This window comes from Phyllostomus discolor, chromosome 2 (assembly GCF_004126475.2).
Source record: "Phyllostomus discolor isolate MPI-MPIP mPhyDis1 chromosome 2, mPhyDis1.pri.v3, whole genome shotgun sequence".
NCBI classification, from domain to species: Eukaryota; Metazoa; Chordata; class Mammalia; order Chiroptera; family Phyllostomidae; genus Phyllostomus; species Phyllostomus discolor.
In genome coordinates, this window is record NC_040904.2 from 21,962,965 (window position 1) to 21,979,313 (window position 16,349).

General features: G+C 41.4%; 2 protein-coding genes across 2 annotated transcripts in view; one reads left to right on the forward strand and one right to left on the reverse strand.

Moving 5' to 3' along the window:
- Positions 1-3,798, forward strand: part of ARHGEF26 (Rho guanine nucleotide exchange factor 26) — a 115,056-nt gene extending 111,258 nt beyond the window's left edge. Inside the window, exons 13-14 of the mRNA XM_028504526.2 lie at positions 1,006-1,110; positions 1,617-3,798. Coding sequence (XP_028360327.1) covers positions 1,006-1,110; positions 1,617-1,759 — 248 coding nt within the window. The 3' untranslated portion in view covers positions 1,760-3,798. The remainder of the gene's footprint in view (positions 1-1,005; positions 1,111-1,616) is intronic.
- A 6,034-nt stretch (positions 3,799-9,832) lies between these two features.
- The window catches only part of DHX36 (DEAH-box helicase 36), a 35,445-nt gene continuing 28,928 nt past the window's right edge, over positions 9,833-16,349 (reverse strand). The window contains exons 23-25 of the mRNA XM_028504514.2: positions 13,444-13,564; positions 12,638-12,790; positions 9,833-12,307 (exon numbers count right to left, since the gene is read on the reverse strand). Of these exons, the coding sequence (XP_028360315.1) occupies positions 12,122-12,307; positions 12,638-12,790; positions 13,444-13,564 (460 nt within the window). The 3' untranslated portion in view covers positions 9,833-12,121. The remainder of the gene's footprint in view (positions 12,308-12,637; positions 12,791-13,443; positions 13,565-16,349) is intronic.

The following is a 16,349-nucleotide window of genomic DNA, read 5'->3' on the forward strand; positions in this document are numbered from 1 at the left end:
GGCACCATGATAGACAGAGCACGCAGGGTTTTCATGAGGGTGGAGCTGAAGAACACCCAGGGAAAGCCCTGCTGGGACTGCAGAGCCCTGAAAATTTCAGCTGTTCTTAAGCGGTGTCAGCTGCACGTTTGAGGCATACTGACAGCCTAAAGCGACGCCAAAATGTGTTTTTAACGTCAAAGAAAATTGCTTTACTGTCCCTTGGACTTTCTTTTTTATTTAAGTGATAATGTTAATGAAATGCATTTCATTCTTCCAGAGAACTAGGGACTGGTGAGGTACAGGGGTGGTGTATTAGCGCCTTAATGTCGAGGGGATGCTTCTCTGGACGGTTGTGGCCAGAAGGTCACAGCCACAGAATAAGGGCAACGGAACTGGTTTTCCAAACACTCAAAAATCACGACTATAAGCTTAAAGCCAAAGCTAATGTGATTGGTATAAAAGTTCCTAGTATCAAGTCGTATATTAAAAAGCAAAAATTAGAGGTCTTGTCGGTCAGCACCAAGTCCCTCTAAAATGTTTTCTAACTTTTGGTTGGAGATCTTCCTGATTCTGACCCTCTTAGGCAGCTCCCACTCGCTGCCGTGATGGGCTGGGGGGCTCGTGACGAGAGCCTGGGGAACTGCGTGCACTGTGGATTTCACCGACAGTTGCAGGCCCTTGGCACATTACCCAACCTGTCTCGCCTCAGTTTCCCCAACATAACAGCTGCTTTCTGTCCGTTGTGTGACATAACTAAGGACTCCTTATTACGACTGTCATTGAGGGGATTCATACATCATAAAAGGTCTCTCACAACTGTGAGCTTCTAAAATTATAAAGCTCTTTGTCAACTGTGAGAGTTCTTGGAAGTGATTTTCTGCTTCTTGCTAGAAGCCCGGCTGGCTTGTGTCGGTGCCGGCCCAGAATTGCAGAGGAAGACTGGGCATATGCACACTACTGCTTTATGCCGGGTTTGTTTTCCCTCTGCTGCTGGAAGCTCAGTGGGTTCCCTTTCCTCCTCAGCACTGACCCAGGTAGAAATCATTCGATCGTTCACCGCCAAGCAGCCCGATGAGCTCTCCCTGCAGGTGGCGGACGTGGTCCTCATTTACCAGCGCGTCAGCGATGGTGAGTGGAATTCTTCTCACGGGGCGCTGGGGGCCCCACCTTCAGGCTGTGAAGAACCAAGGAGTCTCCCTTTTGTCCTTAATGCTCACATTCCATGTCCCTCCAGTTCTTCCATCTGCACAAGCCTCTCTCTTTGTGCACTTTATTGCTTTTACACGTTTTTCAATTGGGATGAAGCCCCGTGGTTTATTATTCGAAAGGAACTGTAAAAGCTTGTCCTTTCTTCCCATTGCCCCAGTGACCTAGTTCTCATCTCCAGAGTTCTTCCTTCTTTACTTAAACATAAAATTGTTTTCCTGCCGCCCCTACCCAAAGCACCCTCCTTCACAGCTGCCTCACTTCGTGTTCTGGCCTCGGTATGTCATTCATTCCCCTGTGAAACTTTCCCCTCGGTTCCACCTGTCTCCACCCTTCATCATCTTTGATACCCAGGATCCTTCTTGGAGCCGAGCAGTCAGGGTTCACCCAAATGTGTTGCTTCATGAGGACTCCGTTCTTCTTTGCAGGCTGGTATGAAGGGGAGAGACTGCGAGACGGAGAAAGGGGCTGGTTTCCTATGGAATGTGCCAAGGAGATAACCTGCCAGGCCACCATCGATAAGAACGTGGAGCGGATGGGACGTTTGCTGGGACTGGAGACCAACGTGTAGCCTCTCCCAGGGCCTTCCGAGGCTGCGACATTTGCACTACGTCATGGCGGGTGGGTTGGTTCGGGCTGTCTTTCTTGTTCATTTTAACACAGCCGATGTAATTAAAAGAAGGAAAACAATCACCGTAAGCTTGCCAGGTGGTTTCGCTCTCTCAGGAGAACAGCTCCTGGATACCGTTAGTTCACCAAGCTCAGTCAGTGCACGAGTATTTTGTCCCAAACCTCTAGGTGGACAGGACAGCTGGGCAATCCACATCAGGGATCAGGTGGCTTCGGCTTCCCCTCATTGCACCGTGTTGGGTATCAAAAAATGGACACCAATGCTATATCCCAATTTTCTCTGTCCTCACTTAACAAAGAATGTGCTTATCTTTCTAAATGTCCTCTTGATGTGGTTTTCCCAGCATTAGCAAGATTTTGTATCTTTAAGGAATGCCCAGTTTTGTAAATATTTTTCTCACTCCTACATTTTAGATCTGATTAGAATGCTGTGTTGATTTAAAGGAACTGATGGGGTTCTGAAGGTGAGCAAGGTTTTTCGTGACCTCTTCCCAGGAAAGGGAAATTGACACTTGAATTTTTGCTGCCACTTTTCTCCTTAGCAGGGAAGTAAGATGGCCCTGAAGATTGTCTTAATCCATCTCACTCAATATTTGGTCTTAGATAAGGATAGCTTAAGAAAACTAAACGACTTCAACATGGAATTTAGATGAGTCACATATGTGAGAAAAAATCCTAAATATAGGCCTGGGCTCCTACTTGAAAAAATAATCCCAAATGAGCTGATACACTGACGTGAGGCTGCTTTGCCTTCAGTGATGCAAGGCTTTTGACCATTTCTACTCTGATTTGTTTCCAAATAGGGAAAGGGCTGAAACACACTTTAACGCTCTCAAGGAAGATGAAATTGGGCCTTAAAAGGTATCAAGAAGCCAGCATGGTACTTAATTGAAATATAGCATTTCGCCCTTAATGGGAACCTAATTTATTTGCACCGAGGGCCTCGCTTGCTGGATTTGGAGCCTCTCTTTCCTGCAGGTGTCTGCAGAACTTTCACTCACGCAAGGAGAGAGAAAAGACATTTTAAAAGCATGTTTCATAAAGAGGGCCTGAGGGTTCAGAAGACTGAAAGAGGTCATTTATACTGGCAGCTCTGTTCCCACTCTCCTCCGAGCTCTTCCACAAAGGGTTAAAACCTGGCAAAGGGTGCATTACTCAAGGACTCAGGTCCGTGTGTGACATGTCCCAGCTGCCATCTGCCAGTCAGCTACCCAAATCAGGAGTCAGGTTGCAGAAGCCCCGTGCAGGAGGTCAGTATGCTTGGCTCACGCACTCTGGGTCTTGCCACCTCGGCTGTGAGCCAGGGTGGGGCCCCCTGGGCCTTCTTGTCCCTGGATTGCTCTCCTTCACCTGTGCACACTGCTGAGTATAAAACACACAGCAGGCAGAGTTCCTTGACGTCCGGAAGTCATGGCAGTGGGCACAGCGAGCGGTGTTTTGCAGTTGATGTAAAAGAAATCAGTCTCCTTCCTCTGTAATGCCACCAACTTTTTGGAGGAGAGGCTAACAAATTGTAGTCTCATCTAATATGATGTTTTCATTTAGGAAGGAAGGTCAATTTGTTGCTTGCAAAGGGATCATTTTGTGTTATTTTTGCTAACACCCAGAAGCTGGAAAGCAAGTATAGGAGTCCTGTGAATTAATTTATAAGTAGAGGTGTTGAACAGTTTGGAAATGGGTGCACCTGATAAATCGAAGCCTTATTTAGCAAACAGGTCAATACTGTCATTAGGTAAAGTGTTGTTTGATGGCAGGTATCTAACCTTCACAATGTTCAAGTTCGACTGGGAATCACTGTTTTTACATGACATAGCACTGCTTTCCAACTGAGTTCAGTTTCTGGAGCAGCTTCTCTGAATTGTACAATTCCACTCCATGACCTGTGGAGAACAGAAATGATCATTTTCATCCCAGTGAATTGAGACTGCTTGTACACTTTTGGCGAAGTATGTGAATTTATAAAGATTTTGTATATACTTGTTCATTTGTTCTGCTGTGATTTAATTAACAGTAGGATGTATGCATTTAAGTCTATACTCATTTGCTGAATTCTTGGCTGAATCAGAATTCTACTAAAAAGGTATCTGTAGCTACCATCAGAGGGGACAGGTCTGTCCACCTTGGGCACATGTGGGCATCGGCAGCCCCCGAAGGCTGGAGCATTTTTAGGAGCCAGGCCATGCCGTTTCTTCTCAGAGTCGCCACAAAACTGCACGACTGATTGGCTTACCTTCCATGGTCCGTAGCTCCCTAACTGCTGTCTACCCCTGGCGTGTGTCTTACCATTCATCTCACCGTTACATCTAAACCTTTGGGCCATGAAGTGAATCACCACCTTGTGAATCTTGGTGAAAGGCAAAGAATGAGTCCTTCTATATTAGTTTCCGTTGGCTGTGTAACACCCTCCTGTCAAACCGCGCTCATCTGTTATCTCCCAGTTCCGTGGTCAGTCCAGGTGGTGTGATGGGGTTCTCTGCCTTGAGGGTCCCAGGCTGCAGTCCGAGTTGGCTGTGATGTCTCTGCTGCAGCTTGGTGTCTTCTTTCAAGATCGGAACTGTTCCTCTCACATTCAGTTCCTCGTGAGAGGGGCACTGAGGTCCCTGTTTCCTTGCTGGCTGCCAGTGTCAGGTGGGAGGGGGATGCTTGTAGCTTCTGCTGCCTGTTCACGTTCCATGCCAGGTGGCTTCTTCCACCTTCAAGACAGTGGTGGCATGCTGAGTCCTCACACTGGGGGTCTCTCTGACTCCATACGGAGTATGCTACCAGCGGGAAGACACAAGTCTGCTTTGAAAGAACTCAGGTCATTATATGACCCATGGGATAATCTCTCTTATGATGAACTCAAATCAACTGGTTTGTAATCCTAAATACATCTGCAAAATCCTTTGGGATTCTATAGCAAAACCTGCTCTGGAGGAAGCTAGTTCTCAATTATTTTCAAAAACAAATTCTCAAAAGGTTCAGACAAAAAAAAGTCTGACACACGGCATCACGATACATAAAAAACGGACAGACACAGGGATTCTAGATATTTCCATCATCGAGACAATAAAATAATTAGAATAGTTACGTTTATGAAGATAAAGGCAAACTTGAAGATGCAATATAGAACTAACAACCACAAGTATCAAAGAGGAAAAACAAGAGCTGGAAAGGGTGGAACTGGGTTTCTACACGAGATGAGATGGTTAGAGAGAGATTGGTGAGCCTGCAAGGACACATGGAGAGAAGAGGCATGTAGAACGCAAGGATACTTATAAGTGGAGTCCAGAGGGGAGCGGAGAGGGCACTTGAGCAAGCAGCTACACCTTTATGACCCTGTTCTGACCACCCATGCGATGTAGACTGTCCCCAGAAAGAGGACACGGCCTTGGGTAAGGTGACTTCCTGCACCTCCTGGAGGGGCTGACCGGTGAAGGCTGCCGCCTTGACAGCACTTGCAGCAGCTGAAGGAGTCAGTCCATCTGGGCAAGAACATCACAACGTTCGCCCCGGGTAGCCATGTCAGTATGAGATAAAAGCCTTTAAGGGACGGTGAGTCTACATGATGATGAAAGTTTCATTTAGCCAGGAAGATAAGATGATTCTAAATGTATATTCACTCAATAACATGATCTCAATATATATGAAGCAAAAACTGGCAGAAATGTAAGACCCAAAATCACAGGATGAGACCTGAACATACCTCTCTCACTTGGCAGGAAAAACAGGTAGAAATAAAAGTGCAGAAGTAGGTAAAAATCAAAAATAGATGCAAATGACTGGTACGATAGGTCTATGCAGCAACTTCAGCACATACACTTATTTCAAGCATACACAGGATATTTACATTTTGGAGTCATAAAACAAGTTTCGCCAAATTTTAAAACTTCATTAAAGAACTAAAATTAATAAAAAGTCCTCGAATTACAACCTAAGTAAGTTCAAAATCAATAACAAAAGTAAAAGAAATAAGTATCTGGAAACCCAAGTGTAACATGAAAAACTATAAAACTCCTAGAAGATATCAGGAGAATCGAGGTGATCTGGGGGTGTTCGGGGATGAGTTTTTAAGTACTGCACCAAAAGTGTGATCAATGAAAGAAAAAAATGGTAACTTGAACGCTATTAAAAGACAGAATAAAAAGACAACCCAGAGAAGGAAATCTTGCAAAAACACCTGTAAAGGATTGGCATCTAAAATATAAGAACAACTCTTAAAACTCAGTAAATGCAAAACAACCTGAGTTAAAAATGGGCGAAGTTCTGGAGAACTCCCACAGCTATACCAATGGCAAATAAGCATATGAAAAGATGCTAAGGATCCTACATAATTTAAGAGTTGTGCATTAATTAAAATGAGATTCCCATCATGCACCTGGTAGAACGGCTAACATGCACAACCCGACATGACCAAGCCCCGGTGAGGAGCAGCAGCAACAGGAACTTCATTCGCTGCTGGTGGGAATGCAAAAGCCCCTGGGAAGACAGCTGGGCAATTTCTCACAGAACTAAACAAACACCATATGATGCAGCATCACAATCCTTGGTGTTTACCCAAGCGAGTTGGAAACTATGTCCACACAAAAATCTGTACACAAATGTTTACGGCAGTTCTTCACAATGGCCAAAGCCTGGATAAACAACTTGACAGACAGAAATTCAACAACTTCGGTAAAATGGGCCAGTGTGTTGAAAACCACCAACTACCAACACTTCAGTCCTGCAGCTACTAAACACCACATTTTGCTGTGTGTAATGCACTTTTTTACCCAAATTTTTTAGGGAAAAATAAGGATGCACATAGGAAGATTAATCACTACATACCATAGGGATAATAATGGCATCACAATCCCATTTATAATGTGCACAAGACGTGGGCACGTGTTATACTTGGGAGTGCATTGTACACAGCAATAAATAAACTTCTTAATTTAATACACAGTAAATAAACTTCTTAATTTTAGCACTTCAGGAGAAAAAATATCCAGGTGCACATGGTTTCACCGCAGTCTTCCAGACATTTAAAGAATTAACACCAGTTTTATATAATCTCTTCCGAAAACGAAGAGGAAGACACTTCCCAACTTATTTTATGAGGTCTGCATTATCTCACAAAATTTATAGACTGGTATCTCTCATGAACAGAGTGGCAAAAATCTTAAAATATACCCAGCAATATATAAAAATTACTACACATTGCAACCAAGTGGGGTTTATTCCAGGAATGCAAGACTGGCTTAATATTTGAAAATCAACCAAGTGCAAGCCACCATTTTAACACATGTAAGAACAAGAAAAACATGGCTGTATCGATTGTTGTAAAAAGAATATTTGGAAAAAGTTGAAACACTTGGTAATAGTCCCAGCAAACTAGGGCTAGAAATCACCTGATACTTTGTTTTGTTGTAGAAAACACAAGGTTTTATCTGCCATTTCTTATTTTGTCATTATGAATGTATAATTGTCAAATCAAGACATATTTTTTCCAAGACTTTTGGTACATGGCCTCCATTTTTCTTTGTATTCCAGACTCCACCAAAATGTTTTAACTATCTGTGTCTTAAAATGTAAAGTTGGTTTCCAGGAACAATTAAACAAAACCAAATAATTTAACAAAAGAAATAGCTGTTTAAAAAAAGATGGGGCAAATGGAAGCATTAGAAGACCTAAAAGATACACAGCTAAAAGGCCCAGAAAACTCAAAATCACCAAGGACTCACTTTCATTAAGGGAAATCTTTGCTAAAATAAGTTTTATTCCTTAAGATGCCTTCATTGTGTGAAGGTAACATAATACACTCTGCAAGGACTCTGAGATTATGTCACTATATTCTCCTTGAAAAAAAAAAAACACTTGGAAATTCACACTGGGCCATTAAGACATGAGACAGAAGGAAGAACTAGGAAAACCGTAGTTGCAACTTGAAACGCATCTCCTGACTTGGCAGGACTGGTGGGATCCTGTCATCCAGGGAAAGGCTGACTCTGCAGTGCTTCCCCGTCTGCCATCTTCCTCAGCTCCCGGGCCTCGACCCATGTGCACATCAGGACATACTGCCTCGTGCCCTGCTCTTTACCAGGGTGGACAGGCATCTGCTTGACATCGGTCACCTACCACTCATGCTCTTCTGGCAGTTGACTAACATTGACTTAATTCTTTCCATCATACTAACCAGCTTAAGAGTGGTACATTTTGCCCTTTTCTTTTTTTTCCTTTTTATTTTTACAGAGAGGGGGAAGGAGGAAGAGAGAGGAAGAGAAACATCAATGTGTGAGAAAACGGTTGCCTCTCTCACACCCTCTACTGGGGACCTGGTCAGCAACCCAGGCACATGCCCTGACTGGAAACCGAACAGGTGACCCTTTGGTTTGCAGGCTGGCGCTCAATCCACTGAGCCACACCAGCCAGGGCAATGCCGTTTTCAATATCAATGAATTAATAATTTTCTGCATCTCTAAAATTAATAAAGAATCCTCCTCTTCAGTCAAATATATCCCTAAAGCCCCCATTACTTACTTAACCTATGAGGTGGAAAATTGAAACATAAAGACAGCAAATAAGCACATGAAATATGCTCATCGCTGATCATTGTAAAAACACAAAATGAACCACAAGGAGCTATGACTCCACATTCACTGAAGGATGAGAGAGCCAAAGCCACAACAAATTACAACCGAAAGCACCAGTGCCTGAGACCCTTGGAACCATCACATGTTGCCAATGGGTGTGCACAGTGTACACCCACCTTGGAAATCAGCTGGCAGTTGTCTATAAAGTTAAACACACCGTATGACACAACAGTCCTTATCAGGCATTTACTGAAGAGAAATAAAAACATCTACACACGGGACTTGTTAATACACATGTTCATAGCAGCTTTATTTATAAGAGTAAAAAAAAACTGAAAATGATTCAAAGGCCCATCAACTGGTGAGGGAACACAAACTGGTACAACCGCACAATTCAATTCTACTGAACATTAAAAAAAGCGCTGATCACTGATACGTGCAACAACACACATCTCAAAACCACTGTTTAGAGAAGCCGGACACAAGCGGGTACACAGGACTCCCTTTATTTGAAATTCTGGAAAAGGCAAAAACACAGTGACCAAAAGCAGACCCATGGTTGCCAATGGAGAAGAACTGGGGGACGGAGCAGGGGGCAGGGGATTGACCACAAAGGGAAAGAAGGAAAATTTTTAGGCAATGGGAATGTTTTGTTACCAAGATTCTGGTGGCAGCGATTACATGACTTTCATACATTTGACAAAAATCACAAAATCATACACTTAAATTGGCTGATTTTCATACATACAAAATAATACCTTAATGCATAACAGTATGTAAATATATCAAAATGGGTAAAATGCTTGTTAAATTTCTAAATAGCCTATAATGAGAATGTATGGTTTTAAAACCAGAATAAAAATGCTATTTAAAAACAACATATTATAAATATGATTCTACCACATGATCAATCACTAGTGCTTAGAATTATATACAAATTCAGAGCTAAAAAGGGGAGGGAAAATGATCATTTACTTTGGGTAAGAGGGTATTAAAATAAAATCCTTCTAAAGCTTTTCTATAATTCCTAATTTTTAGGGTGGACTTTGTTTTTAAAATGCAGCTGCAATAAGAGAAAATCACTTGTAGTAATTGCTATAGTCAGCAATTTTCAACTGGTGAGCCACAAGATTTTGAAGACTTGCAACACCTACTTGATCAGGAGCTCTAACATCTTCTTCCTTGGATTGTAAAAAAAAAAAAAAAAGAGAACAGCCAACACAATAGCTGTCTGGTGTGAATGAATCAAAATTGTACCAGTTTTGGTCAGTTGGTTTAAAAAAAAGCATTTTTTGGTGTGTACAGAATTTTAGTAGTTTCTGTATGACATGAGATGAAAAACTTTGAAAACCACTGGTATAAATAAATCCAGAGCTTTGCCCTAGTCATTGAAGTTGGAAGGTGTCAGATGGACTCACTCCTTAAAGACACTTTTTAACGATTATTCAGTTTTTTGTTTTTTGTTTCCTTTTTCCCTGGTAAGTTTCTGTTTCCGGGTTCTCTGTTTAAGAGTCATCCTTGGATCACTCAAAATGGTAAGGCAAATAGATTGTCTTCTTTAATGCCTCTTTCTTTAAAACTGCCAAATGACAAACAGTTCTCAGACCTGGAATACATTTCAACCCAGTAATATGCTGTTTTGTAAACAAAAGAAAGAGAAGAAAAATAGCACCTTCAATCAAAACTTCCTTCCTAATTAGCTGCAGAGAAGCCATAAATTGGGGGTGATAATCACTTAATCTCTTTGAATAGCTCATCTATTAAACAATTCATCGGGAACGTTTTCCTCGTACATAAGGAGACTAAATATTGGTTTGCAAACATGGAACTAATTAACTAGTAACCTTTTTTTAACAGACTTTTAAAAATGCTTTCTGCCAAGACCATTTTAGTCAACTGTGTATAATAAAAGCAAAAAAAAAAAAAGTCACCCTCTTTAGAACAAAGACCTAATGGTCACCTCAAGTTTAGGGGCAAAACCAATGTGCTACAATATTGTGACATGACTCAGTGTAAGAATTCAGTGAGAGGCAGGTCACTTTTGAGAGACTAGCCGGAAGAGTGGACTTGGGACACACAGGACCTTCAAAGCCTTGGAAGGCAATGGCAGGCCGACACACATTCCCAGAAGTGGAGCAGGACCTGAACCAATGCTGCTGTTAGCAGATCATTATGGCGTTATCAAGAAATCCCAGTTGTCGGAAGATAACTCTTTTCCTTTGGTTTCTTTGCAAATAAAGGAAGGCACCTTTTAGGGTACAGCAGGTTGGTCTTGATATGTTTCTTTGTCCAGTATGTCCAGTACTTTTATATCTTTTAGCAAACATATGGATCAATCTGTTAGATCACACAATAACTAGAAAACAACGTTCAGCAAACAGTGCTCAGTGATGCGTAGTTTGTATTTCAATGAAAGGTTTACTGGGTCTCTGTATAGGAAAGGCAGTTGGGATAATTCCGCAGCTCGGCACTATCCAGGACTGATTCTCACCTCTGTCCCACTGAGCTAACCCTGGGACCACAAAATGGGGAGAGCAGTTCCAATTCCGACAAGACAATCTCCAAAGACGGAGAACAGAATTTCCTCTTCTAAGTCTCTCAGTGGAGGAAATCTTTCTCAGATGCCCCCTGCAGGTCTCTCTTCTGTTGCCATTGCCCAGGACAGGCTCACATGGCCATGCCTTGTCCATTCACTTACATGGGGAGCAAGACCGTGCAGGGACCGACCTCCCTGCGCACCAGGCCGCACAGAGCGGGGAGCACTTGAACGAGCAAGCAAGGGGGGAGGGACAAGACGGCTGCTGGATTAAAAACCAGGACTCCTCTCAGCCAGGGAGGGCTAAACACATACACGACGTATTACACTAACATTCACTGGCCAAGAGGGTAACATAGCACTCAGAGCATAAAAAAAAAGTGTAATATAATGGACTAACAAAAAAATATTTCAGGGACAAATAACGAAGATTCAGTGAGTACACTCTACATGCCAGGCACTAGTCTATGCACTTTCTGTGCGTTAATATACTTAATCCTTAAAATTGTTACCTGTACTTTCCAGGTAAGGAAAAGGGAACAGAAGCAAAATAACTGGCTCCAAACGTCCAGAAAGTGAGAGCCGAGGCTAGACTTGAGGACAGACTGCACACGCCGGCGTTCCCAACTGCTGCACAGCGCCATGTGGAAGGGCAGGAAGGCAGTCTAAAGAGCCTTTTTAAACCAAAGAAGCCAAGGCGGTGGTGGAGGTGTAGAAATCAAGCCAAAAATGTTGCTGAGATTTACACGCAGTACATTTTATTAAATACGGGGTTTTACTAGAACAAGTGAACTTCTGATAGAATTTTCACTTAAAAAATGTGGCTGTGTTCAAATTCCTACTTGACACTGCCTTTTGGCTAAGCATTCTACTTTCACTGGCTCTGTACTCACTCATTACGGGCAGAAAAATTAATTTCTTAGAACGAAGGAACTTCTCAAGTGGTTCAACACTCAATATACTTAATAGAAATACTCAAAGCGTGGGCGTGACCACAACAGAACGTGTGATCAGAGAGCATTGTTTGTTACGGTGTATTTATAATAGCTACAGGTAACACTGCTAACTCATGCACAGTAAGTCTTCGCTGCAGGCTGAGGTGTCTGCCTTACACATGAAAATTATTCACGTCCCAGGGTTTGGCCTTTAGCCAAAAATTAACCTATGATGGGAAATGGCTGTGAAGTTGGCTTCTCAGACCGCCACAGGAAAGCTGTCAGCTGTAATATCCATCCTGTAATCGCGGCGGCAAGTTCCTGGGAGTGGCTTTTTCTTGTGTTTTGATCAAGTCTATAATAGCTGAGAGGACTGCACAGTCTCTGGATTTCGTGTCCTTCCAGTCTACAGGATGGGGACTCTCAATCTTCTCTTGCAGAAGGGTATCTAGTTCCTTTCTTAATTCCTAAGGTTGGAAAAATTACACAAATTCAACAAAGACAGATGCACAACAAAACAATGTAATAAATTACAGTGACTAGCTGAAACAAGGAACTTCGTAAGCTATTATACAAAAGACTGAAACATTTGGTAAATATACAGTAAAATTTAAAAATTCAAACTTTGGTCTCCAGACATTTACAATGGTTGGTCTGTAACTACCTTAAAGAAGAATTTGGAAAAACCATGAATAAATTTCTCAGCGCTATTTGCTTTGCTGAAAAATGTCAAGCAACATTTACAAAACATGTGATACCTATAACAAAACCATAGGCAATCACTTAAAGTCAATCACCTTCACGAGATGGGCGATTCTCGCTGGGGACTGAAAGACGATCCACTCGTCAACAGCTATGGTTTCCTGGTCATTATCCTTCTGGATGGAAATGTCTCCTCCGAAGAACAGGAGGCAGTACGGGGAGACTTCTGTGCAGTCGTACAAGTATATCTACACGGAGAATCAAAGCAAGCGAATACACGAAAGAGTCTGAATGACTGCCACATGAACTCAGTCATTTATCACCAGTATCAATTTATTAGTATTAATCCTTCTAAAACAGGTATTATCCTATTAGTGTAACTATAGAGACTAGGTTTGAAGAAATACATTTTTAATGAACCATTCTTCATTAATTCAAAGAACATCAGCTTTATATTTGTTTCAATTCAAACAACAGTACTATTCTTTAAACAAAATATTTTCTGAATGAAAAAGGAAAACACTAATGTAGTTGAAATTTTTATAGATACATAAACAGAATCACACTTAACATTCTGACAAGTATCTATAAGGTATGCTAACACGCCAACAAAATTCTCTGTACAGCGTAAACTCCTATACACCAGGAAATCCCAGTATTTCCTGAACACATGCTCTGAAAGACAATTATGCACATCAAACAACTCTCCCAATTAAAATACAAAAATGGATCATGACAGACCTGCATGCTAAAAGTAGGCATTATCTGCTTAAGGAAGTTATTAATTCATGTCATAAAATTTTCTTACAGAATGAATTTTGTTTATAATTATAAAAACTATGTCATTATAAAAGTGCAGCACTGACACTCAGATCCATGGTCACTTTAAACATTTACTCACGCTGCTCGTTCTCATCTTCAGGTGATAGATAAGCCAGTTGTAGTGAAAGTCTGTCTGCTCCACATTAACGGACTTAGGATGAATGGAAACTAGTCCATCATTTTTTGTGTAAACTTTCACCCTTTAAAAAAGTTCAAATGTAGTTGTTAAAAAAAATTCTGAGAGATTCCAAACCAATCCCAGAATTTCAAAAAACTCCACAGATTAAGTTCAGTTTATTTTTGCAATATAAATTTACAAATTTATATTTGAGGAAATAATTTTGTTTTACTAAAATATCAGCTAACTGTGAATACATCAAATCCTTACAATCGTGTATCAAACCTCTTCTTGAAGGTATAAATTAGTCAACACATTAGAAAGGTGACAAAATATTTCTTAATTATGTTTCTACTATATAAGTGAAGGACAAAGAATAAAATAAACAGCTAAAGTAGTTCAAAGTGATTCAGACCAAAAGGAACAAGATACATAATACTGTCAATAATGATACTAATAGCCCTCGATTTAAACAACTTTGTGAAAGGATTAAAAAATTTCACAGGTTAAATATAAACCAGATGAATGTAAAATAAAAAATTACAAGTGTTATTTACAAGGGGTTTTAGCTACAACTGACTTTTAAAACCCTGAAGTACGTCTAAGTGGTCTCGCGTTCACTGCGATGCCCCGCTTCCAGGAGAGGAATGCCTGGGATGAGCGTGCTCTGTCTGACCCAGCTCCACCTCAGCCTCTGCACTCCCAGGGTTCCTTTCTTTGACAGCCATAAAATTTTTATATCGATTTTTAGGGGTTTTTAATATTATTCAATGGGAAGATGTGTGGTGGTTTATTTTTAAATAGTCAATAGTAATTAATGACCTGTATTAGGTGACATAAAAGTTGCTAATCCACTGATCCTTCCTATTTGTTTTTTTTTCAGATGTTGGTTTTATTTTATTTTTCAATTACAGTTTTCTTTCAATATTATCTTGTATTGGTTTCAAGTGTACAGCTTAGTGGTTAGACAATCACCCACTTGACATCACACCCCCTCAGTACTCCCAGCAGCACCTGGCAGCAGACACAGCCACTGCGGCATGACTGACTCCATTCCCATGCTGCACTCGACATCCCCATCCGCGACACCAGTCTGCTCGGTGACCCCTCACCTTTTTCACCCAGTCCCCCAACCGCTCCTCATCTGGCAACCCCCAGGCCGGCCTGCTCTCTGTGTCTACGAGTCTGTTTCCATTTTCTTTATTAATGTATTTTGTTCTTTAGATTCCACATATAAGTGAAATCATATGCAAGTTTCTTTTCTGTGCTTCTAGGAACTCATAATACTTCCATCAATATCACAGTCACTAGCCATTATTCAGAATAAACTCAGAAATTACTGTCCTCCCTGCACTGAACCAACGCCACCCTGCAGCCCTGCTGCACTCCAGGAGCGGAGTCCGGCAGACATGCCCGTTCGGGAGCAGAGCGTCTCAGGCTCCGTGGGCCCCGTGACCGCCCGCACAACGACTCGAGGCTGCCAGGGCAGCAGAGCGGCAGACACAGACAACATGTACGAACAGGCATGGCCTCGTTCCAATAAAAATGTGCACAACTAGGTTTTGGCCAGCATGCCAAAGTTTGCTGGCCCCTGGTCTGGACCAAAATAAAGCACCAATCCAAAGTACTTGATCACTAAAACTGTGTGGAATCCAGCCACAATGGTTAAAGTTCATGTTACCCACAATCTTACATGTGAGAGTAGGGTTTCTGAGCCTCAGCATTTTCAACATATTGGATTCTTTGTTGTGGGGGGTGCCCTCCACACTGTGGAATGCTTTATAGCACCCTCCGCTTCAGTCTATTAGCACCACCGCAATTACAATAACCACAAGGTCTCCACTTTCACTTCTCCCAGGGGGCAAAAACGCAGTTGAGAACCAATGCCCGGGAACAATGCCCGTGCTTTATCTTTGAGGTCTGTATTTTTTATAATCATAGGGTATACAGTTTCTTCATTTAATATCACTTCAAATATTTCATGTTATACACAATGGCTGTTTTATAATGTCCACCTACCAGAAAAGTCATAGAATATGGTATTACAAAAACCGTAATTTCCCCACTGCTATTAGACATCTTTGTTGTTTAAAATATAGTTTTTGTTTTGTTTTGTTTTAAATCTGGAACTACTTCCTTAGGCCATATGCCTCCAGTTAAAATATTCACTTAGGGATCTACAGGGCCGGTGACTATTTCAATGACTGCTAATCCAGAGCACCCTTCAAAAGGATGGCAGCAGCTCACTGGCACGAAACATTTGTGACTTTGAGTTTCTCTCTTTCCTCACTAGCTTTTATTAGGCAAAAATAGGCCACGTTCTCTCCAATTACTACTGAAGCTAACTCTATTTGTATATGTATTTAAAAGTCACACTTTATTTTTCATAATAGTAAAATCACCATTTTATTCAGAGACAAATTACAAAATTACCTATTATTTATAAGATGAAAAAAATCCCAAAGCAGAATGCATTCTAAGCAATGTTTATCTGGCATTGTTTTTCTTCTCTTTTCAGGCAATTAAAAAGGTTTGCATTTATTAAAGTTTTTTAAGATGGCTGTCTTATTACACAGAGTCTGATACAGTATGACTACAAATGCCACCACTCACATCAGGCCATTGAACTTCTGGGATGAGTTAACACCTGGCTTACTTTTCTCATGTCTACACTGCTATACTTACTAACACACTTTGTGAATAACGGGTGACGGCCAGCTGATGCCAGGGATATGCTGTGAGAGAAGGTGATACCTCTGTCTGTTAACAGTCTGCCTGCTCTTAAATGATCACAAGTAAAAAGAACAAGAACACGGCCCTCGTATGAGTAAGAACAAATGTACAATATGAGCCCTGTTGCATTACAG